This window comes from Bidens hawaiensis, unplaced genomic scaffold (genome assembly GCF_021521415.1).
Source record: "Bidens hawaiensis isolate Kalapana, Puna unplaced genomic scaffold, B.hawaiensis_p1.1 tig00044903_1, whole genome shotgun sequence".
Classification (NCBI taxonomy): Eukaryota; Viridiplantae; Streptophyta; class Magnoliopsida; order Asterales; family Asteraceae; genus Bidens; species Bidens hawaiensis.
In genome coordinates, this window is record NW_027497994.1 from 36,123 (window position 1) to 61,794 (window position 25,672).

Genomic DNA, 25,672 nt, shown 5'->3' on the forward strand with positions numbered 1-25,672 from the left:
AAATGAATTCTATATTTATTACAAGAATGCCATTATGATTATAAACCATAAATCAAACATAATCAACGACTCAAATTTATTTCTCGCACTTCTCACTGTAATATCACTTCTCGCAATATCCATCCCCCCCAACACACACACACATAGAAGAAATATATAATGAAAACACATTTGAGTTGTGAAAACCCGTAAAACACTATGTAACATCATTTTTTTTACACATGTAATATATGTTGTTACATTTAATATAAAACATCGAAAAATAAAAAAGAATTATTTTGCTATTTTTTAATATTTTTTACTAATTTTTATATATGTTTTCAGAAGAGAAAAAAAATTATATTTATGTTTACATTTTTTATTAGCTTTAATTGTGGACGACAAGATTCAAACTTTAATTAAAAACATATGATTGAGAATGGGTTTCTAGAGTTTTCACAACTCAAGTTGGTTTATTTTAACCTAACCCTATACATATACATACATACATACAGGGGAGATTTCAAATGAGAACCACTTTGAGTTTTAAGAACTCGAAAGAACTCAATGCAACAATTTTTTTTACACATGCGTAATATATGTAGGTTACATATACGTAAATAAATTACAGAATTTTTTATGCACCGAGTCGACTTTTTACATATGTGTGACAAACGTTAAAATTAGTGTAATCGCTTACATATTTATTCTCTCTCCTCCGTTGATTTTTTAATCAGATTTAATCTCAACAACATAATCTAATCCATTTAATTAAATGTGTGGCCAAGAATAGAGTTCTTAAGTTCTTAAAACTCAACAATGTTCTCAAAATATTCCTCCCCTATATATACAGAAAGGTTCAAATAAAAATAAGGATTTTCCTATGAATAGTAAGAACAAATTGATTTTTGGCATGTGGCATTACAATCCATGGTGAAAGAACAATTATACGAAACTATGCCAGTTATAATGGAGAAAAAGTAATTCTAGGAAACTATGTCGGTTTTTGGTAATTTTAAATCTTAACCATTGATTAACATAATCCAATGGCTATGATTTATTCATAGTCTTCCTAGGAAACTACTTGTTTTGCGGATAACCCTCCCATATATATATATATATATATATATATATATGAATGCTCATGTACAAAATAATTTTAACTTGAAAACATAGGAAACAATACGAATCACCAAAAATGAGGCGTAGGAAACAAAATCAACTAAAATACCAATCTACATAAACAATGCTTTATAATAACAAAGAAAAAAAACCTAATAGTAACAACAAAAAACCTAATGGTACCAGAACTAAAACAAAGCACTGGTTGTCTTTGTTACGTTTGTTACGGTACCAGAACTAAAACACAGTGAGTCTACGCGAATTCGGCCGGTTTCCATCACGTTCATTACGATACCAGAACTATAAAGAAAAATGATATTCAGTCCGTTATTGTTACAGCACCGAAAGTAAAACGAAAAAAAAGTAAATGCCTTGACTTATATGATTCCGTCAAGTAACCCGATGGGGGCTTGGCGACACCAAAGCTCTCAATTGTATTATATATTAATAATTCTACCCTGAATACATGATCATTTATATACGTGATCGTATTTCTCAATCTTTGAACATCTTTAATAATTTATCGTCATTCTGTATGATTCTAGAATTGTAGTTTTTCACTTTTGAACAATTGAAAACGGGAGGCCCAAGTGAAGGATGAAGCCACGCCAATGGTACGTCACTAGCTGACAACCGGGTGACGTCAAACACTCCGAAATTCAAAATTCCACTCTGTAAACAGATTTTTAATTGTTAATAACATGTGTCATTACGCGTTTAATTAACTTTCAGAATTTTAAAAAGTTGGCAACATTCTCGCACCACATGCAGGTTTTTATTTTATTTTTTATTATTTTCGTTAAACCGCAAATTTCCATTAAAGTAAGCGAAACTCCCTCACTACCAAGAAGCTAGAAAGGGCTAGCCGATACATTTAAAAAGCAATTACACAACTAACACTTTCCATTTAGTCTAATCTACGTTCGAACCTCTAGCCAATTTTTAATCTATAAGAAAGTTAATACTTTGATGTCTCCAAAAATATTATCAACCTTGATCGGTTTATTTATCAAAGATAAAATTATTCCATACACCAACAAGCCACCATAATTTTAAATTGCATCAACTTCCTTTTATGCTCAATATCTGGAATATGCTTATGAATTTCAAAAACATCTTAAATCGAGAACATCGTATATAATAAGGGGATTTTAGCAATTAATTATTAATTTTTAATAAAAACCAGTTATTTTAGCCGGTTAGGTTAATAACCGAAACCGCTTAGACAAGTTAGAGATTTTCTACTCAAAAACCATAAACGGTATTGCCATTAACCAGCTTGACAAATAACTAGTTAATGCACTCATAATTTAGACCCAACTAATTAAAGCTGGTACAATAAAAATAAAAATAAATAGAACGGCAGGCCAATTTTACTCGTACACTCATGTACAAATATAGTTTATGCTACATTTAATAGGGATAAAAGGCCAACCTACCATTTTTTTGTTGTATTTTACCAAAGTTGAATCATTAATCTCTCATTTTATATCTTAACCACCTAACCGCCCTGAAATAAAAATGGCGGCCAACCTACCACGTATCATTCTTCAGAAAGATTATCACAAGTTTTTTTTTTATTCTTTTGTCACGTAAGTTAATTAGAATCAATTATGTACGGAATGATTGAACGGCTTGACGTTTGGTTACGTGTGGAAAAAATAAGAGAGATAAACACAAAATTCAAAATAGGCATCTAATCCATTTGACCAATTGACAGGCGTTACATTTCTTCACGTAATTGCTAATTTTGTTCCAACCAATATGTTAACTCTTGAAGGGTTATTCATCTCTTCCAAGTTTGTTTGCAGTTAGTTCATATAAATTTCCCCCAACTAAGATATCAGTTTATTGGATCATTCAAATATATATTCAATGGCATCTGCTTCAAGTTCGTTCATTCAAAAGAGCTTCAAATATGACGTATTTTTGAGTTTTAGGGGTGAAGACACCCGTAAAACTTTTGTTGATCATCTTTATTATGCTCTTAAACAAAAGAGCATCGAAACTTACAAAGATGATGAGAAAATCAAGAAAGGGAACCGGATAAGTGATGAGCTTATTGGATCCATCGAAAACTCGAAATTTTACATCATTGTTTTCTCCAAGAACTATGCATCTTCAACGTGGTGCTTGGACGAGCTTGTAAAGATTATGGAGTGCCAGAAGGCGATAGAGCACACTGCTTACCCCGTGTTTTATGACGTGGAACCCACTGAAATCCGAAAACAAATTGGGGCAGTTGGAGAAGCATTTGCCAAACATAAAAATGAAGATGCTGGGAGATGGAGAGAGGCTCTTCAAAAAGCAGCCGGTCTCGCTGGGTGGGAGTTGAAGAATACTCTTGATGGGTAATTTGTTCGTGCTATATTCTATATTTTCCGTTCCTTTCTAGCTAATCTATGTTCAAAAGGCTCCTGTTGTATTGTTGAATTATAAGTCAAATTTTATTCTTTGAAAGATTGAACATGAAAGACGTGTATATACTGTGCTATCAATTTATGATTGTCTGGTATGGATTTGAACTTAATTGTGTCACTTCTTTAACAAACAGGCATGAAGCTAAATTTATCCAAAAGATTGTTGACCAGATTTCACTAGAGCTACGATTGATTAATTCCAGTGACGATGCAAAATTAGTAGGTATGGAGACACGTGCAAAGGTTATAGTTTCATCTTTAGAAAGTGGTTTTGATGATGTTTGCATGATTGGAATCAAAGGGATGGGAGGAAGTGGGAAGACAACTCTAGCAAGAGCGGTTTATGATAAGATAGCCATTTGGTTCGAAGGTACAAGCTTTGTTGAGAATGTAAGAGAAGTTTCAAAAGAGTCTTTATCTGGTTTAAAGAAATTGCAAAAACAGATTCTTACAGATGTGTTAAATGATCAAAGCATCGGAGTAACAAGTGTTAATTCGGGAAAAAATATTCTGAAAAAGATGTTGCGTAGTAGAAAGGTTCTTCTTGTTCTAGATGATGTTGATCGTATCGACCAGCTTGAGGCGTTAGCAGGTGAGCCTAATTGGTTTAAATCTGGAAGTAAAATCATCATCACAACAAGAGATGAGCAAGTGTTAGCAGCTCACCGGGTGAACTTTATTCATGAAGCGAATTTGTTATCACACGAGGAAGCAATATGCCTGTTTAATAGGTATGCATTTGGGGGAGAGACTCCAATTCGAGGTTATGAAGAGCTATCGGGAAAAGTTGTGCATTATGCTGCTGGTCTTCCATTAACAGTTAAAGCTCTAGGTTCATTTCTTTGTGGTAAAACTGAGCATGAATGGGTAGATGCCCTAGAAAGATTAAAAAAAATTCCAGAGAAGCAAACCTTTGAAAAATTGGAACTAAGCTTTGTTGCTTTAGAGAATGATCATAAAGAAATATTCCTAAATGTTGCATGCATATTAAAAGGTGAAATGAAAGAAGAAGTAAGCAGAATACTTGAAAGCTGTGGATTTTATGCTCAAATTGGTCTAAGGGTTCTTGAGCAGAAATCTTTGATAACCATTTCTGGTAATGATCGTGTGTCCTTACATGACCACGTTGAAGAAATGGGCAAGAGTATCATTCTTCGTTTACACCCTACTAAACCTCATAGACATAGTCGATTATGGATTGAGAAGGAAATTAAAGATATATTGGTTAAGGACATGGTAAGGTTTAAGTTTATTTGTAAAGAAGAATACTAACATTTTTATTTGTCATGAACTAAAAAAAAATCATGCTTCTACTTTTTTACTTACAGGGAACTCAAGCAACAAGATACATAAAACTACGGCACGGGGATCTCCATCCAACTATCATTATGAAAGGTCTTAGAAACATGAACGAACTTAGATATCTTTACGTGAATAATAGATCTTTCTATCTTCGTAAAGGTCATAATGATTTTTTAAATAGCAGTTGGAAATTTGATGAAATTTACCAATACTTACCAAATTCGTTACGATTTATACATTGGTATTATTACCCTTTTTGGAGTTTACCTAAAACATTTGAAGCAAATAATCTTGTTAGCTTGGAAATGTGTTTCAGCAACATTTCTGAACTCTGGGAAGATGGAGAAAGTAAGGTAAAATGAAGGTTTACAAGTTGTTTTTCATTATGCATCATAGTTTATATTTGTCATTATAGTGATATTCATATATTTTTTTGTTTGCATATGATAGGTTCTTAAAAATCTCCGATTCCTTAACCTCATTTCTTCAAAGTTAAGAACCTTGAACCTTGGACTGACTCCAAATATAGAGAGGTTAGAACTTGGTGGATGTAATGACTTCGTAGAACTTCACATGTTTATAGAATTTTCAAATCTCAAACTGATCGACCTCCATTGCTCTAAGTTGAGAAACATTAACCTTGGTATGGCACCACATCTAGAGAGTTTAGATCTTGGAGGATGTAATGAGTTTGTAGGATTTCAATTACCCGTTAAATGTTCAAACCTTAGATTACTTAACGCTACTTACTCAAAGTTGAAAGCCTTAGACCTTGGGTTGACTCCACATCTTGAGAGGTTACATCTGGGAGGATGTAATGACTTTGAAGAACTTTACATGCCTGTTGAATGCACAAGCCTTAAATTACTTGATCTTCGTTGGTCTAAGTTGAGTAACCTTAATCTTGGGCTAACGCCACATCTTGAGAGATTAGATCTTCGAGGTTGTAATGAATTTGTAGAACTTCAAATGGATACTTTATGTCAAAAGCTAAAATCACTCGACGCACGTTGGTCTAAGTTGAGTAGCCTTGACCTTGGGCTGACTCCACATCTCGAGAGGTTAGATCTTGGAGGGTGTAATGATTTTGTAGAGCTTCACTTGCCTGTTGAATGTCCAAACCTCAAAATACTTGACCTTCGTTGGTCTAAGTTAAGTAGCCTTAACCTTGAACTGATTCCACATCTTGAGAAATTATATGTTGGTGGATGTAATGACTTTGTAGAACTTCATATGCCTAGAGAATGTCTAAAGCTCCGACTCCTTAACCTCAGTTACTCAAAGTTGAGAACCTTTGACCTACATTTGACTCCGCACCTTGAGAGATTAGATCTTCGAGGATGTAATGAGCTTGTAGAACTTCTCATGCCATTGAAGTGTCAAAAGCTCAAAATACTAGACCTTCGTTGGTCAAAGTTGCGTAACCTTAACCTTGGGCTGACTCCACATCTTGAGAGGTTAGATCTTGGAGGATGTAATGACTTTGAAGAACTTCACATGCCCATTAAATGTCCGAAGCTCAAGTTCCTTAACTTGAGTTATTCGAGGTTGAGAAGCTTTGACATTGGGCTTACTCCACATCTTGAGATATTAGATCTTCGGGGATGTAATGACTTTGTAGAACTTTATATGCCCGTTGAGTGTCCAAAGCTCAAAGTACTCGACATTCGGTGGTCAAAGTTAGGTAACCTTAACCTTAGGTTGACTCTACATCTTGAGAGATTAGATCTTGGAGCATGTAATAATTTTGTAGAACTTCAAATGCATGATGAATGCCCAAAGCTCAAATTTCTTAATATGGCTTATTCAAAGTTGAAATCCTTTGACCTTGCGATGACTCCAAATATTGAAAGGTTAGACCTTAGAGGATGTAATGACTTTGTACAGCTTCACATGCCTGTTGAGTGCCCAAAGCTCCAATTAATTGACCTCTGTTGGTCTAAGTTGAGTAAACTTAACCTTGGACTTACTCCACATCTGGAGAAATTAGATCTCACAGGATGCAATGATTTTATGAAACTTGATATGTCTAATGAAAGTCCATCAAAGCTTGTATTCCTTAACCTTGGTTATTCAAAGTTGAGAACCTTTAACCTTGGTCTAACTCCACATCTCGAAAGGTTAGATCTTGGAGGATGTAATGATTTTGAAGAACTCCACGTGCCAGTTGAATGTCCAAATCTTAAATTCCTCAACTTAAGTGGTTCTAGGCTGAGTAACCTGAACCTTGGGCTGACTCCACATTTGGAGATGTTAGATATTAAAGAATGTAATCATCTTGAAGATATAACTTTGTCAATTAAAGTGATCAAGCATCTTCCAAAAAGCATATGGATGTTGAAACATCTAAAATCTCTTGAACTTAAATCATGTTTGCTACTAGAGAAGTTACCTGATGACCTTGGTCAATTAGAATGTTTAGAGAAGCTAATCATAACAGAATGTAAACATTTACGAGATATTCCAAACAACATCTGTAAATTGAAATGTTTAAAGTATTTACACCTCTCTCATTGTATTGGGGTTGAGAAATTGCCGGAGGAACTTGGACTTTTGGAATGTTTAATAGAGTTAAATATAGAAGGTACAAGCATAAGTCATCTTCCACAGAGCATTTTTCCATTGAAAGGTCTGCACATTATTGGGTTTACTGGCATGGTGGATTAACTTTGTAGACCCAAAGGAGCCAATTGACAAATAACCATTGTAACAAGTATGCTCTCTGGTTCCTGATAATAATTTCTTCTTCATGAATTTTTTAATTTTTATGACAAAAAATGTATTTTCAGGCAAGAACTAAGTAATACACTACTAGCAACAAATATAGGATGTCTACAATAACTGAAACCAGGTAAACTTGTATATCTTTTTTTTTTTTTTCATTTGAAATTGTATGTGTGTTACAGTTAATCCTAACATTGAATAATTTCCTGCAATCTCAAATTGTGTGAAGCACTTGAAATCTGTATCATTAAAATGTTGCTTAGAATGTTAAAGAATTTAAACTAATTATGATAAGTTTGTGTGTAGGTTACTTTTTTGGTCGAAGTTGAATAAACATGAGTAGAGGATTGGGTAGTAAAGCAAAGAACAAGGGTAAGATTATAACACATTAAACTTAAGGGATCGCGCCTGATGAAGTGTGAATTCTTGAGGATTGAACTATATTTTGGTAAATTTTTTTTTTGTTGAGTTTTTATTTTTCTTACCTCCTAATGGTTTTAGTTGGTGTTTTTGTATTCAAATGGTCTAAATTACTCATAAAAAGCCATCATTAAACAAGGTGAAATGGCATTGTGCTTAGTGAAAACCATTTGTTTTTCTTTTGAAAGACACCTTTAAGTAGAAATAGTAACTTATGTTGGTCTGTAAATAAGTTACAACTTTGAAAGAAAAGAAAAAAAGGATAACATTTATATACTTCAAAAATATTGTGTGCCTTATAAATTACAACTAGAATAATTACCCGCACTTGGCTACTGATGTGCCACTAATTGTAGTTAAAAGATATAGTATGGGGAATGCGTGCTATGTTATTTCATAACTGTGACCACTTGATGAGTTACCAAAAATGCCCCCAAGTTTACATAATTGTATGTGGTTAATACAGTTTTTGTACTTATTTACTACCTCAGCAAGGTGATGTAGGTTGAGCATCTGCATGTCTTTTTCAAAGTTGCTAGTGTTCAAAAGGGCATTTTGCATTGTAAAAGAGTGTCCTAGAGTTGTACGTTGTTGTTGATTGGTGCTGCTGATGTTCAAAAAGTGTTTGCAGCCTTAGAATACGTGTTCTTCTACGCCTTCATTCTTTTGCTAATTTGCATGATTCACCCTTATCTGATATGATATGTGTTAATTAGTATCTATTGTTTGTGAGGTTGTTTGGTAGTTGTTTCTTCGAGTTGTCTCTTTGGCATGATTCCTTTAGCGTTAGGTCTGGATGGAGTAATTGATGCTTGTCTTTTTGCTCCACTAACATAGGTCCTCCCGACCTTTTTCATGGTAGGTTGTAGTGATTAGCATACATGGTATGCCTCAGATTGCGAAAATATAATTCGGTATTAGTTATGGGTCTATTGGTCGGTGCATCCTTTCTTGTTGTGATCACATCTTTGCAATTGATGTTGAGCTTTTCAATAACTGCTTCATTGAAAAATACGGCTTTTGTACTAGAGTATTCATTTGCAATTAGTGTATTACACAATACTAGTAGTTGTTCGGGTAGTTTTAGTATGTTTATGTCAAGGGTAATTAGGTCAGTGTTGTGTTTACTTACATGCATTTTACTCTGAAATCTTCTCATGGTCCTTACACTTACAAAAAAAAGTGGTATGTGCTGACGTAGTACCACAGGCGGTTTATATTATAGATTGACATGTGGCTTTGATTGGCTACAATTTTAAAAAGTATTAGTGATTCAGTGCTTGAGTTATAATTTGATAACTTTAAATTGGATATGCATCGTGCTGTTATGCGCCTGCCTTGATAGCAGATCGCTGAGAGTGATTACTAGATTTGCTTGCATGATTGTGAGTACAGGCCTATTTGTTTGAACCCGAGGGAGTGATATGCGTGAAATTACCGTTTGTATAGGCTGTTATAACCTTCTGCGTGATTCCATTGTGTTACCAATATGTTGAAATGTGTTTGTACATGCTGGTAAAACGTTTGTATATCTTGTATTACCAATGTGTTGATTCAAATCATGTATTATAAAAAACCCCAATCGTTGAGTGCTATGATGAATGCAGAAACTGCCACCACCAATAACAATATCAATGGAAAGTTAATCACTATAAATACAAAGAAGACCATAATCACCATTAAAATTAACGATGAACACAGTAAGGATGTAGTGTGGTGTGTGGGTATGCATAAAAAGCATTGATTTCTTTGATTTCACACAAAACCAGGTTTTAATATAAAATGATTCTACTAAGACTAAACCACACACATATAAGCAATATCTATCTTATATGTAGAATCGTATTGATAAGAATTAAGTATCGATCCATGGACATGAATGATTTCTAATAATTAATCTTTGTTCTAAATTAACAGAAGGTAATAATCAGTTAGGGGTGTTTTTAAACTAAATCTTTTTAAGTTATAATAAAATAAAATAGGTGAACAAGTAGATGGATTTTAGACGAGAAAATCAATATATAAAGGTTACCATCTAAATCATGAATTCACTTAACTCTTCTTTGATTATTAATATTATGAATGTGATTAAATTGCTTTAATAATATAAGATAGAATAACCCCACATTCCTAAGTGAATCACCCTATGACATAAAAGAAAGTAAAATGCATAACTTCATGTCTATCACGAAAATGTCAATATAAGTAAGCAAGTAGTTTTAGTAAAGTATAAAGATTAGGATTGACTTCGATTTTCAAATACTAATCCTAACAACTTTGGGTGATTATAGTTTAGTCACACAACCTCCCCTTGGTTTATTTTAAGTAGACTATAATTACACATTCCTTTAACGTATGATTTAACTAGCATGGCAGCCTAATCAATCGTATTTAACATTGTTGTTTTAGAATTACCAAGACTAGAGAAATTGATCATAGCATGTATCTCATCTTTTCAAAGTACAACACAAGGAAATATATTTTGAATAAAATATCAAGATTTTCTTTTTAGCATTCCTAGTTGTCCAGGTGCATTAATTTCTTGTCCATCGTACATATGATGACTTAGCATAGGGGAGTGGTGGGTGTGACATGGGGGTATGTTTTAGATGTCAGATGCTTATATTTTTGTCTTTTCTTGGGAGGGTGACCACAGGGGGCGTGCTACATGAGACACGGCTCCGTGTTAGCTTCATCAAATTCTGTCTTTATTTTGAAAAGGTGACCACGGGGGTGTGCTAGTTGAGACCAGCCCCGTGTTAGCTTCATCAGAATTTGTCTTTTCTTTGAAAGGTGACCACAGGGATGTGCTTCTTGAACAGGGAGGTGTGTTAAATTGGCTAATACATAATTTCTTCATTTTTCTTCGTGTATCCACTCTTTTCTTTGTTTGAGGCTGGCATAAACTTGAAAATAGAAATTAACATAATAAGTAGCTATTTGAACTAGATAATATAATAAAATATAGTATTTTGGAGATTTTTGATGCTTAAAAAATGTATATTTTTATATACATCAGGATGCCTCCCTCAAGTTGATATAAAGCAAAACCATTGGTATATGAGGTATGCTGGTGACGTAACCAAAAACTTCATCTTCAAGAAGCATTTTTCTCTTAAATGGTGATTTCTATATGAAGTCGTACTTTAGCGCCTTTCCAATAAAACCACATGATAAGATCAAACTCACATAACGATTCAAACCTTGTGATTAAAGGTCTTAGGTATACTTTTTAAGTATACATATTGGAAGATTTGTGTGAAGTAGGTGATCCCTCAACTTATCAACTTATAGGTGAATTGCAGTTTACCTAAGGCTTCTCACTTCTCAGTGCTTGCCTCTCTTCTAGTTGTCCATGTCAAATCCTCATTATCAAAAACAGGGTATTCATCCATCGTCCAATTAACCACTCTTTACCATTGCCGATGTCATCCAATGATACTGGATCAAGGACCATATTTGCATCTCGTCGATTCTTAAGCGCGCATCTTACTGTATTTAACAAACACTAGATCATGCATGTTCTTGTGTTCTAGTCAGTTTGTTTTCTTTAAATGGATTTGTTAAAAATGATAAATAGTAGATACTATAAAAGAATAAGCGAAGAACATACACAAAATTTAAAGGTTGAACTATTTACATGCTCAAATGTGCTCCCGTTTCTTTCAAATTCTGATGCACTACATGCCAAACTAAGCACCTTAATAGATAAGTGTTTCATGTTTGAGATCTCCTTTCTTCTATAATTTCCACCATTCAGCTGTTAAAGATCATTAACTCAACACTTTTTATATACACCAAAAGTGGAGCTATTTTTATCTTATATATGCTCTTTTTGCAACTGCTAAACCAAAAACTCCCTTCTGGTTGACCCAGTAGATCATCTCCACCACTGTCAAATCTTGTTTTGTCTTGCTAGGGACAAACTTTTTAATGCAATCAGCCAGTTGACACTTCCCTGGGTTTCTCAATATCCTCACTGTATGTTGCTCTTCATTAAAATAGGTCTAGAGACGTATCTATAGCTTCTAATCTGATTTTGTGGGATTAACCTTAACCGGTACTGATCCATCAGAGTGTTAGTACATGAAATGTGACAAGTGCTGGGTGTTGAACCAACAAATCATTTAGTCTTTATAATGAGGCTTATATGTTAATGCATGTATACAAGGAAGTCAAGGATGATGAGTGGGAGCCAGATGAGATAAAAAATGAGAAACATACAAGTTAACAAATGAAGGAAACAAGTTAATGAATGTGTTTGTGTGCACATAAGAGGCTCATTCGTTAGATTTGACATGGAAGTATGGAAGGCATATGAATAACGAATGGAGAATTTCAACTAGCAAATGAGCATGCTGATCTACTTAACGAATGAAGATGTTCATAACAAATGTGATCTAAGTATAAATATGTATCATTTAGTTTCATTTGTTTAGTTAGTTACAAGAGTTACGAACAACCGATATTTTACGAGACACCGTATTGTACCGAAACTCTGTCGAAATTTTTAATGAGCTTTATCGAGTTATTATTTACATCTTGTGTACGTGCTCGGTCATTTTCGTTCACCGATTAGTACCAAAACGCATCGAAACAAACACTGTGCGTTTCAGTTTCTTAGATCAATATCGAGTTTATCGATCCTCATCGGGAAAAACAAGTGTCTTTATACAAATAATGCCTGAAGAAAATGCACTAACAAACTCCCCTTTGGTATTAGCTGTACGTCTCCAATCTTTATCAACATCAATCTTGTAAAAACAATCAGCATCTTCATTCTCCCTTAACTCGAATACTTTGCCATGCCTTAAATTCACCATCTTAAGTTCACACTTCCTTAATTTTTCTACAAAATCTACACATTTGAGATATGGGGTTTCGAAATACCCATTTTCTTTGAGAACCATCAAGTAAGTTGAGTAGAAAATGAGGTGCTGAAGTTAAAGAATAAATTGGGTAAATTTAGAAATTCATCTTTTCTACTCAATGAAATTATTGAAGTTAACAGCAATCACCAAAAGGGTGGTAAACCTGGTTTAGGGTTTGTTGAAATCCCTCCTCCTTTTCAAAATGATTACACCATACGACCAGACACAGTAGATCTAAAAGAAGTGGAAATTAACTATCCATTGACAGTAGATCCTCCTGTGGCTGTTACTAAGGTTAAAATAATCAATGAGGATAAAGTTCAACCAGTTGATCTAAAGACGACTATTAAGAAAAAAAACAAATTGTTTAACTCTAAAATCTTATATTCAAAGCAATCTGGTTTTATCTCAATCTGATGATATTATAATTGAAGATTTGGTTAAACCAGTGGTGGTTCACAAGAATGAAAGTATACCTTGCGAAAATCATATCTTTGTGAACTACAAACTGCTGAGAAATCAAAAACTGGTAAACCAAAACGATTGTTACACCAAGGACATGTGAGAAGAAAGTTGTTTCTAAAAAGATATCAACATCATTTTCAAAACTGAGTGTTAAGGGTAAAAACTGGAAAGTTTACAAGTTAAAAGGTGTTGAAAAGATGTTTGCTGATGAGCTCTTGTTAAACCTTAGTGTGTTGAAAAGATGTATGATTGTGATCAATCGATTTTTTGTGCTTGTGATGCATTAGGGATGCCTATTAGGGAAATGACAAAGAGAAAAATCAAAACCCCAAAAGGAATCTAAAACAGTGTTGTCAATAGAACAGATTTGTCAAATCTACTGGTTCTGATGTATTGGAAAATTTTGCACAATGTTTGTAACACCCCGGCTTTAAGCGGAATACGCCCGGGTGTAACGTACAGATCACTCATAAGCTCGTAATGCTATTAAAGCGACAATAATTATATTTATGTCATTTCATTAAATCGCAAATACACAATTTGGCATAAATCAAATAACAATACAATAACTTTGAATTTCATTAAGATATGTTTCTAATAACCTAATGGTCCAACTATCTAGTCTTCAATCCTTAAATTAAACTTCAACCGGCAGCACGTCAGCACGTTTAAAATAATATATTTTGTCAACAATAATGTTGGTGAGAGTTCATAAAGTTTTGCATATGTATATAATACGAAAAGTGTAAAATTCACAAGTTAAGATGTAATGTCTCAATCACAAAGTAAAAGAAAAGTAAATACATGATATTCTTGTTTGCTTGACATAAGTCAAATCTACTAAGGAACCCCCATTCGCCGAGCTACTTGGAGTATAGATAATGATAATGATACCGCCATTTATTAACAAAAGTTGAAAAATGGGCGGCGCAGGTACATCCCGTCGGACCCTCCCACTTTGCATTTGAGTATGTGTATGAATCTCTTCCACCAACAAAAGTAATAAACAACTAGCACATAACCACATAATTTACATAATAGATTCATCACCATACAAATTCTCAAGGCCAAACGACATCATTCAATCAATCTCTTTCCCTTGAACATGCCTTTGGGTGAACCATGTATTGAGCTAGACTTGGAATGCTAATTTTCTGATGATTATTAATGTGGAAAACATTTAAACAAGTTGCTCAACTCTTTCGCTTGGCTGGATCAGATTTGAGGGAGAAGCAAGATGCGCGCGTGTGTTTTGTGTTTTGAGAGTGTAGGTGAATATGGGAGGGATTGGGGTTTTAGATAATGTTTATGGCTTTTATATGTCCATGCTCATGGGTTCTAGCCTATTTACTACTTCAAACCCATCTCTCTTAACGATTTAGGGCCGTCCAAACCTCTTGACGCTCGAACTCGTTCGGAATTTGCCCGGAAAATGCTCGCTCGTTTTTTCGCTCGATTGTAAACGAGCCGCTCTGCTTGGTTCGGTTTGTAAACGAACCAAGCAACGAGCAAAGGTCTGCTCGGTTCGGTTCGGCTCAAATATTTTTAATTTATTTTATATATAATTATATATGAACAAATATATAAATATATAGACAACACACATAAAATATAAGTATACAATTTTTTAAACCTTTAAAAAAATTTCCTATTCCGTCAATTTTATAGTTTTATTAGTTCGATTTAGGTTTTCAGAATACTAAAAGTTTGTTTACATGTTCAATATCTCACTTCAAACTTCTTTCTCCTAACAATTTACAACCTATTATACGTTTGTCTAAAAACTACTAATTTGTGTACAAAATATACTATTTACAACCTTCAAACTTGTTTCTTATTGAAATTTTTAAAGTGAAAAAGAAATAAAAAACGCTCGAATTCGCTCGATGTTCGATCGGAAAATGCTGGGTTCGATTTTGGCTCGTTTCGTTTTTCGCTCAGTTCAAATTTCAGTCGTTCGGTTCGGTTGTAAACGAGCCAAGCAACGAACAAGCTTTCGCTCGGTTCAATTCGGCTCGTGAACAACACATGAAATTCCTCAAGCCCAACTTACATTTATCCACTAAAATGAACAAAATCTTAAATAACAATAATAATTTTATTATTACCTCTTAAATATACGGATGTTACAATATGAGAAACATGTGCCACGTGCCACATAGGCGCACCAACTTTTAAAGTGGATGTTGGTGGTGTGTGTGCGGATAAAAACTTGGTGTAAACTATGTAGTCGATACCGTCGATATATCAGTGATATATCGGTTATCGGTCCCTTGGTGATATATAAGTCAGAATATCGGTTCAGAATACCGGTACCAACAATATCATGATATTGACCGATATTTGAATGATATTGGACTAATATTTGACCGATATATCACCGATATTCCCGATATCAATGTTTTAAGTCTTAATTATCAAATTTTAGTGTTCAATATTATTGTTTTAAGTCTTAATCAATTCTTACTTGCTACGATTGTTAGTGTTTTGCAATTTGCAAAATGTTAATTTGTTAATGGTAGGAGACTATACTGAATTATTAGTATTAAATTGCTATATATATGAATTTTACATGACGTTAAAATTACCGATATCCCACCGATATCTCAGTGCGATAACCAATATCTGTGATAACCGTGTAGAGAATGTGAAATATGAATTGGGTAAGTTTTGTGTTTTCTAGTTTTCAATGCATTTTATTAATTTCTTTAAAATAATTAATATTAATATTTGTAAACAATTTGTCATTTGAAATCAAACACGTGTAAAAACCGTCTGCATGACCAAAAATATTTTTTTTAAACAACTCCGTTTCCATTAATACTAATATCAGAACATTTAAAACAACAACAATAATAATAATTTTACCAACCATAATAACAATAACAAACAAGATTGGGTGATTATGGATGGTGGTGTTCCCTTAATGATGCAACTTATGTGGCGCACCTACCAGGCCCGGGCCACTTACTTAACCAAACAAAACTTTTTATTAAATATAAACTTTTTTTTAAAAGCTTATAACTAAAAACTTTTAAAAACTCTTTATCAAACATACCTTTAGTGGTCCCGAGTCAAAACCTGCTTTCACATGGTTGAATGCATTAATTGAAAATCCATTGCATTTATTGAAAATCCTTAAAATTCGTTGCATTTATTGGAAATCCTTTAAATCCGTTTTTATTTCATCATTTTAAATCTTATAAATTTTCATAATTTGTATTTTTAGTTTCTTTATATCTTTTTTCCAACTTCTAGAATTATATTCATCAATGTAAACTTCAAATTTTCTATTTGTTTTAATTTAAATCCTCACAAAATTGCATCTATTTGTAGTATGTTATAATTATTAGGGGTGTTCTTCGAGTTTCGGGTTCTTTGGGTCGAGTTCTTCGGGTTTCAAAGTTTTAAATCTTAACCTGAAACTCAATCCAAATCTCTCACGGGTTTTTCAGGTTTGGGATTTTTCTGGTTGGGTTAATCGGGTTTCGAGTATCCTAGAAAATGAAACTAAAAACAAAAAAAACTTCAATGCTAAAATTAAAACAACATATTCTTCTTTGCTCGTAACGCAAATAATCAAATAATAAACCAACATAACTTGATAAAGTCATAAAACAATTCAAAAGAAGAGTAAAACTAAGTAACTAACTCGAACCATAATCGTCTTCAATCAGACGTGATTTGGTTGTTCGATTAAGATTGCTATTAGTAATAAATGGAAAACATAAATTAACAATAAACAATCGATCCATAATAGTTGGAATGACAACAGTCGATTAAGCTCAAATTATGATAACTTTAGTGACTAAAACTAAGCATATTATTATATCTAAAAATATATTTAATTTCAAAACTAAAAGTTTATTTGGGTTTTTTGGGTTAACCCGAAACTTATAAATCAAACCCGAGAACCAACCCGAATTACTTCGGTTCGGGTTCGGGTTAGTATTTTCTCGGGTTCGGGTTTTTCGAGTCGGTTTAGTTCGGGTACGGGTTTTTTCGGGTTGGGTTTCAGGTTTTGGGTAAAAGTGACATCCCTAATAATTATATTTTACCCTTTTAAATAAAGAATTATTTATTAAATAGTTTTGTTTGTAAAAATATCTATTATATATTGTAAATCCATTATTGGTAACATAGTTATTAAAATTGTAGGTCTCTGGAATGGATCGACAATAGAAATATCACAAACTCTAAGGGTGCGGAATCCACTTAGTATTTTTTTACGAGTATTAACAATAATCTAGAACGAGTAGAAGCAAGGATTAAACCAAAAGGATTACTTGTATTGATTAATAACTATGTATCTATCAATGCACGGTAAAGCAAAACCTTAAGAGGCAGAACTTAGTAAAACCTAGCCGAAGATGAGTTTATAACACACTCATATTCGTCTTTACAGTGTAGACGAAGTTATCTCAACTTCGCTCAAGGTTTTGTCTTCGCCTCTTATAAACACATCAAACATAAAGGTAAACACAAACATAACACATTGTTTAATACGACAAGACAAGCATTAAACTATAGACTACTGACTCAAAATGCATCAACAAAAATTAATAGTTATCTTTGCATTAAATAAAAGTAACAGACATAATAGCTTTAATAAAACTGATAGTTATCTTTTCATTAAATATAGTCACTAAAAGAATGTGGGTTTTTTTATTTCAAACATAAAAAGATAACAATAAGATAATTTTTTCCCCTATTTAACTAAATCAAACATAACCAATCCTAAAAGCAAAATCATTTTGAAACTTCATATTTTAGCATTTTTTGTGTTTGAGAATAGACAACATGTCTAAGTCTAAGTCAGCATACTCTTGCCTGATGCTGCTTATTATTATGATTGGAGGTTTGTTAATTAGTTCTTTTCCTACTTTGTATATTAAATCGGTACATATATCCAAAGGTGTTTTTCTAGTTATCATATAGTGTTCTTTATTTGTTTTCAGTTGGTGTCTCAGTGGTTGAAGGCGATATATGCTATGATGTTATTGGCTACGCAGGTTGTGAAAACCCTACTTGTAAACAAGAATGCGCTGCAAAACACCCTGATGGCAATGGACACTGCAAATTTTTTAGGGACCGTGGTACTTACGGATGTGAATGCTATTATAAATGTTGATGATATCTCAAAAACCAAAATACATTGTAGGTGAAAAGTTTGAGAGTTCAAGAAAAATAGTTTGTGTCCTTTCTAATAATAATATGAGTGATTAGTTTTTAGATTAATATGATTTGTCTACCCAATTATATCTGTTGCAATAAATAAATTTCCGTCTAAAATATCCTTTCAAAACTCACATGCACAAATTGGCTATTATTTAGACCATGTGTAGTGGATGGAGTTTCTATAGGACATTTTGCGTCATATGGCGCCATGCATAATTGGGGCTTTTTACCAAAAAAAGTGTAGTGAATGGAACCTCTCTAATTTGTACTCAGATATTATAATTTAAATTAAATAATAATGTGAAAAAAGCGGTCTAAAAAATTAAGCAATTAATAGCCAAGCTCACCTAGTAATAAAAACCTAGATGACCCTAAACTAGACCAGTAACAACAGACAAATATACCTTTCGGGTGTAGTATAGCTAAAGAGAAGTCCGGGAGTATCGAATTCTAGAGACACTTATTGAATTGACGAAACTAGAACTAAAGGCTAATTAATTAATAATTAAGAAAATATTGTTTTTATAGTTTAATATATTTAATTTAAAACTTATAATAAATTAAACTAAATAAACTAGAAAAACAGATTACCGAATTTGAGACCTTAATTGTAAGTGCATGGATTTGGTGTCCGCAGCTGTTTGAATAGGATAGGGGTAGTTTGGTCTTTACACTTAATGTATAAAGGCTCATTCGCTAACCATGTTTAGCGAATGAGGCCTCATTCGTTAAGACTAGGCTCATCCGTTAATGTAAGAGCCCATTCGTTACTACAGTGTAACGAATGGTAGCTCATTCGTTAAGATATACCCATTCGCTAAGGGTGTTTAGCGAATGGGCTATGGAAAGACCTTATTCGTTAACCTTGTTAACGAATGAGAGGTCTCATTCGTTAATACAGTGTAACGAATGAGACCAGCCTATAAATAGGCCTACCATAGTTAGTTTGCATAGAGATCTGTGCCATATTTATCCCCTGTAACGTTATGCTGTTGGATGCTCTCTAGATCCTTAATGTATTCATCATCCATGTAATGTAATCATCCTTTAATGTATGAACACGATCATTAACGTATCGATTTGCGACTAGATTCCTGGCTCGTAAACGCTCGTATAACATTTCTATAACTGGTATCAGAGCCGGAGGTTGCTCGTGATACGTACCAGTTCGTGTTCATCATATTTGTAATCTGTTTGATAAGATTTTGATGAATTCAGTGAACGATTGATGAATCTGATGATAGATTCAAGTTCCTCATGTAAATCCGATCATTCAAGTATAATTTGGTTGTGATTTGATGAAGATTTGATGAATCCGCCTTTGTTGGAGCTTGATTTTTTCCAGATTCTGGCGACTGTAACTGAATTTTCCGGCGATTCACGGTTTTCCGGCTACAGTAACCGTTTGAAGGATGATTCGTTAATTTAAATGTTCATTCGTTACGGAGATTTAACGAATGAGTTATTCCTTACAGTGTTTAACGAATGTAAAGCTCATAACCAATGAAACCTTATTCATGTACTGTTCATACGAATGAGGATGATTAACGAATGAGGGTGATTAACGTATGGAAGACATTCGTTAAAGGTTTAACGAATGTGAGTTTAACGTATGTGTACATTCGTTATGGGGGTTAACGAATGTAACCTTTTCGTTCATTGTCAGATGAATGAGTGATGTCAGACGAATGAGGATACCCGGATAACGAATGAAGAAGGATAATGTATGAGATTCTTAAAAAAAATAATAATAATAAAATAAAAAAAGAGTATTTTTGGAAAATTTTCTTAAACGAAATTTTTCGGGGATATTCCGAATATTCTGGATACTCTTCTTGCAAATTTTGATGAAATATTTTCCGGCCGACTTTTCACACATATCGAGGGGCCGAGGGGGAGTAATCGACTAAGTGAACGAGAATTTTCTTGAAAATTTTCAAATAATTGTTCAAGACCTTGCCTAATTTGTCAAGAAATGGGGGAGATAAAAATTTCAAAGAGGTTATTCGATTGGTATCTTCCTACGTTTGCAAGGATTTCTTGAAAAATTACTGCAATTCAGGTGGTAATTCATGATTGCAAAGCTACGTTTGACTGAGTTCAAGACTGCTGTTGTTCTTCGATCGTGGATTGATTTGTTCGAGATTGAAACCTGACTATGTGGGATACGAGCGTCTGTCCGTTTACTTCTTTCTGAGGGACTTTGATCCTAACTATGTTGACTACGAGTTTTCGGCGGATTGCTTCTGTTAAAGGGGACAATTCTTGAATGGGTTGATCTTGTTGAAGAATATACGAGTCTTGTCATCTAGATTGAAGAATATGATCGTTTGGGGTTGATTAACGAAGGTTGGAAATCTGAATCATATATCCAAAACAGTAGCGCATCCAAGCGTATTGGTTGCCGAAGAGATTCAAAGAGTTATATTTTGGGATAGACGTTATCGAGAAAGTGAAGACCTAAGTGAAAGATATTGAGTGATCGGGTTATTCATGAAGATGGGTGACGAGGTTAAAACGTAAAGATATTTTTGCTTTACCGGTGCGACAGATAGCCGATGACATGCTGCTGATTGACTCGTTTGATCGAACCATATCATATGTCAGTTGGATGATCTAAATGATCACCTGGAGATGCTTATGTGAGGGGGAGATCTGATACGAGTAGCTACAAGTTGTTGGTTTGCTTACAAAAAGTTATATTTTGTCTGTTTGCACAAGCCCGAGAATCATCAGCCAAGGGGGAGGTTGGCTGTACGGCTGATGATATGCAGATAAAGTATTCACGGTTAAAGTATTCAACTTTAACGTATTTGTCGTTAAAGTATTCAACGCTAACTTATTGAAAACTAAAGTATTGGAAAGCATTCGACAGCTACGGGAAAGGGGGAGTCTGTAAGTGCACGGATTTAGTGTCCGCAGCTGTTCGAATAAGATAGGGGAAGTTTGGTCTTTACACTTAATGTATAAAGGCTCATTCGCTAAGCATGTTTAGCGATTGAGACCTCATTCGTTAAGACTAGGCTCATCCGTTAATGTAAGAGCCCATTCGTTACTACAGTGTAACGAATAGTAGCTCATTCGTTAAGGTGTACCCATTCGCTAAGGGTGTTTAGCAAATGGGCTATGAAAAAACTTTATTCGTTAACCTTGTTAACGAATGAGAGGTCTCATTCATTAATACAGTGTAACGAATGAGACCGGCCTATAAATAGGCCTACCATAGTTAGTTTGCATAGAGATCTGTGCCATATTTATCCTGTAACATTATGCTGCTGGATTCTCTCTAGATCCTTAATGTCTTCATCATCCATGTAATGTAATCATCCTTTAATGTATGAGCACGATCATTAACGTATCGATTTGCGACTAGATTCCTGGCTCGTAAACGCTCATATAACGTTTCTATAACTGGTGCGTTTGCCGGGAGTTAATCGTGCTTAATCGTAAAAACAGATTTTTGATTGATCGGGTGTATTTATGAATTGTGAATTCAAATATGAGAAACAGCTACCTAGGCATGTAATCTGAATTGTGACGGCTGACGTAGACTGTCGCAGTCTGCTCAAACAATTAATTTTTATTAACTTAAATACCTATGAGTACGGGAAAGTAAGGTCGTCTCTACAAGAACTTAAGGAAAGTGTTAATCTAATATTTTATGATTTTAACTAAATTAATTATTTAACTAAGGCGGACAGACGATGTCAAGCAATTTTGAAAAGTATTAATTAAACTAAAATGATTTCTTTTAATGATTTGTAAACAATATTAATTTAAGGGTATTCATCCTAGGTTCAGGTAATGTGATATTCAGTCTTAATTTCAGATTCACTTGACTTGATTGCGCAGTAATTACAAAACCTAATAGTTTGATTGTGATGACAAACGATAACTTAACTAGATTGTTAATACAATTGAACTCGATCTACCCAATTACCGATTTATGTTTTATGAAAACTAATTATGTGACAATAGTTAATGATTAATAGTCTAATGATACAAGAGCCTGACCCTAATGCGACACTCAAAGACCCCAATAGCAAGCTATTGTGCCAAGCCTTTTCCCATAAAAAATATATTAATATCAAATGGGCCAAATATTAAACTAATAAGAACAGATACCACACTTAACTTTAGCCTAAAGGCCAAGAAAGTATGCTTCCTCACCTCACCTCACCTCACCTCCTGGGCCGCTGTTTATGTAAGAACTCTATTCATCTTTGTATTCTTCATTTAGTCTATGTGGGACACCAAAGTTTTGCCTTTTGCTTTGGTTTGCTGCATCTCCCACCGCCCATAAAGCTACTCCACACTCCAAATCCAAATCCAGGTCCACAGCTCCCATTAGAGTGCACAAACCGATTTAAAACTCAAAACCTGTTTGGGTTAAAACCGGTTCAGTTTGGTCAACAAAATCAAAACCGGTTTACGATCGGTTTCGATTCGGGTTAAAACCAGTTTTTATCATGTTACGATCGGTTTCGGTTCGAGTTTTGATCGGTTTCGGTTCGGGGATTGACCGGTTTTTGCCCGGTTTTGGCCGGCTTCGTTCGGTTAACTGGTTTGGAATGTGTAAATGTGTAATGGGTTATGAGTCCGGTTTATATAAACAGGACCACCGGCCCATATATGAATTTGAAACTAAACCCGGTTTAGTCTTTTCTTCTCTCATTCCTTCCTCCCTGTGGATAACGCACCCTCAGTCTCACTTTAATTCTGCAAATTATTATTATTATTCCAAAACCCTAATCAGAAAATGTCGACTTCAACATCTTTACCAGCACCCATGTCGAAACTTCTGATTCGGATAAGGTAATTTTGCTACCTGTGATTATTATTATTATTATTATTATTAACTTGCTTTCTTCAAAATTTAGGGTTTTTAGAGATTTGTATTGTATGAAATTGTGGGTTTCAAGAATGAAGTAGACCATTATTATAATTTTAAACCACAGAGCTTATTTAGGTTGCAAATACAGGTTTTTTATTTATGTATTAAATCATATACAAAATTACAGATTTGCTTATTTTATATCTTAATATTTAGGTATGTTATGCTAGAAATCAGTGTTGCAATGATTAATTTTTGGCAAATTGATTTTATTAATCCCACCTTTTTGTCATTTGTTGATAATTGTGGTCCCCTTTTAAAAGAAAAAATTCTCACTTGACCTTCGTTAAAAAAAAAAACTTAACAACGTTAAGTTTTAATTCGAATTTCGAACTGATGTTTTAGGGCCATCGGAAGGAGGATACGAGTCGATTGATGTAAAACTTAGCTCGAAACGGTGCTCTAAACAACGAAACAGTGGTTCAATTCGGGTGTTTGAACTTCCAATTAACAAAAATCAAGTAATTTGAAACACCGTTTTGAGATAAGTTTTACATCAATCGACTTGTATCCTATGAAAAGCCCTAAAACATCAATTTCAAATTCGAATAAAACTTAAAAATGTTAGATTTTTTTAGCAGAGGTCAATGAGAAGAAAATAAATTTAGAAGGTGGGACCTCCAACAATAATATTCTCAGTTGATTTGTTATGTTTGCATTTAGTTGTTTATGTTTGAAGTATATATGTGAGCATTCATATGGAATTTTTCAAAATTATTTTGAAAAATTACATATAAAATTTCCGGTCCGAATAATCGCTAGTCGGTACTCCACCGCCCGACTAGCTACCGGTGGCTTCTACAACTGATAGAAACCTATAAGATATATACAAAGAAATTATATAAATACCTTTGATCACATGTAAGGCGGTTTGATCATAATAATTGGGATGCAATTTTCACAATGTCAAATTTTATTGTATTTCAGATAGCACCAAAGCAGAAAATAAGGATTAAACTGAGGTCATACTGGGTACCTTTAATTGAGGATTCATGTAAGCAAATCTTGGATGCTGCTAGAACAACAAACGCGAAAACCATGGGGCCCGTTCCATTGCCAACCAAAAAGAGAATATACTGTGTGCTTAAATCTCCTCATGTGCACAAGGATGCAAGATTCCACTTCGAGATCCGAACCCATCAACGGCTCATAGACATTCTACACCCGACTGCACAAACCATTGACTCGTTGATGCAGCTTGATCTTCCGGCTGGTGTCGATGTTGAGGTTAAGCTTTAGAAAGTATGTTTAAAATCCCTTTTTTGTTGTTATATGATTCCACTTGACGCTTTTGTGTAGTGAATTTGTTACATGTATCATTGTGTTGATCAAAGTGAAGATGTTTGGTCAAGTATGAAATATTTTGTAATGGCTTAACATTGATGGTTTCTATTTTTTTGATTTGGATTGCTTAGACCACAAGTCAAAAAATAGCTCTTAGTGTTGTAATTTGTTAAGTGATTAAATTGTGAGTTGAACTGATCATAGTGGATTATTGGCGCTTGTTCATTCGATAAAAGTGGTGGTATGTGTAACAAAGTGAAACTTTCAGTTTGAGAATTACAGTCTTTATTAGCCAGAATTTGATAATAAAGAACATGTTTTCTAACTGATAGCATGCAATATAAGAGGCTAAAAGCACCAGTCATGTCTAGAGGTGGGCATAAAACCCGGTACCGGACCCGAGCCGACCTGGTTTTACCCGACCTGCAGGTAGGAACCATGTTTCAGTTTCTCCCCAGACTCGCCAGAACCTATTCCACCTCTATCCAGTCAAAACCTAAACCCCACTAGATCAAAACCCGATAAAAACCCAAAAAAATCACTCGAAACCCCAACCATACCTGGAACGGCTACTACCCAACCTGGTATTTTACTTTTGTTGACCAAACACGAAATCAGTTCCTACCTGGTTCCAGCTCCTTTAAAAACCCGGTTTGCTCACCTTTTAGTAACAACACCCCTAGCCACGTCGCCCGATTTTGATATCACGTGTTTTAAAAGCGACCATTATTTATCTGATGTTTAATTTGAGTTGGCTTAAGTTGTCCTGTTGTGTAATTTTAATAAACCCGAATTAATTCTAATGTGAGGTTTTTTTTTTACCTAAGCAACTCATCTATTGATGGTCATTCCCACTTTGGTGGGATGTTAAAGTTGTTAAGAGTGTGAAAAAGGAGGTTACTTGTTCGATCCTTATATAGTGTAATATTTAGTGGTTTTATATATATATAAAATAATTAAAGAAAAAGAAACACCCTTATCTACTAATATGTAGTGTCTTCAAAGGAGTATTT

General features: G+C 34.0%; 1 protein-coding gene and 1 pseudogene across 1 annotated transcript; one reads left to right on the forward strand and one right to left on the reverse strand.

The window, feature by feature from the left end:
• Window positions 1–2,976: 2,976 nt before the first annotated feature.
• On the forward strand, window positions 2,977–7,490 carry LOC143595313 (uncharacterized). The gene is made up of 4 exons (XM_077074355.1): window positions 2,977–3,452; window positions 3,656–4,757; window positions 4,850–5,176; window positions 5,274–7,490. Exons 1-4 carry the CDS (start codon window positions 2,977–2,979, stop codon window positions 7,488–7,490), a joined length of 4,122 nt encoding a protein of 1,373 aa, XP_076930470.1.
• Window positions 7,491–22,485: 14,995 nt separating this feature from the next.
• LOC143595316 (U2 spliceosomal RNA) lies at window positions 22,486–22,641 on the reverse strand (annotated as a pseudogene).
• Between the last annotated feature and the right edge of the window lie 3,031 nt (window positions 22,642–25,672).

What these genes read in the sequence shown, in the direction of transcription:
- LOC143595313 (XM_077074355.1), top strand. Translation starts at nt 2,977, where the DNA reads ATGGCATCTGCTTCAAGTTCGTTCATTCAAAAGAGCTTCAAATATGAC. An exon ending in TTGAAGAATACTCTTGATGG is followed by an intron (nt 3,453 to 3,655) that starts GTAATTTGTTCG and finishes TTTAACAAACAG; the next exon opens with GCATGAAGCTAAATTTATCC. An exon ending in GGGAAGATGGAGAAAGTAAG is followed by an intron (nt 5,177 to 5,273) that starts GTAAAATGAAGG and finishes TGCATATGATAG; the next exon opens with GTTCTTAAAAATCTCCGATT.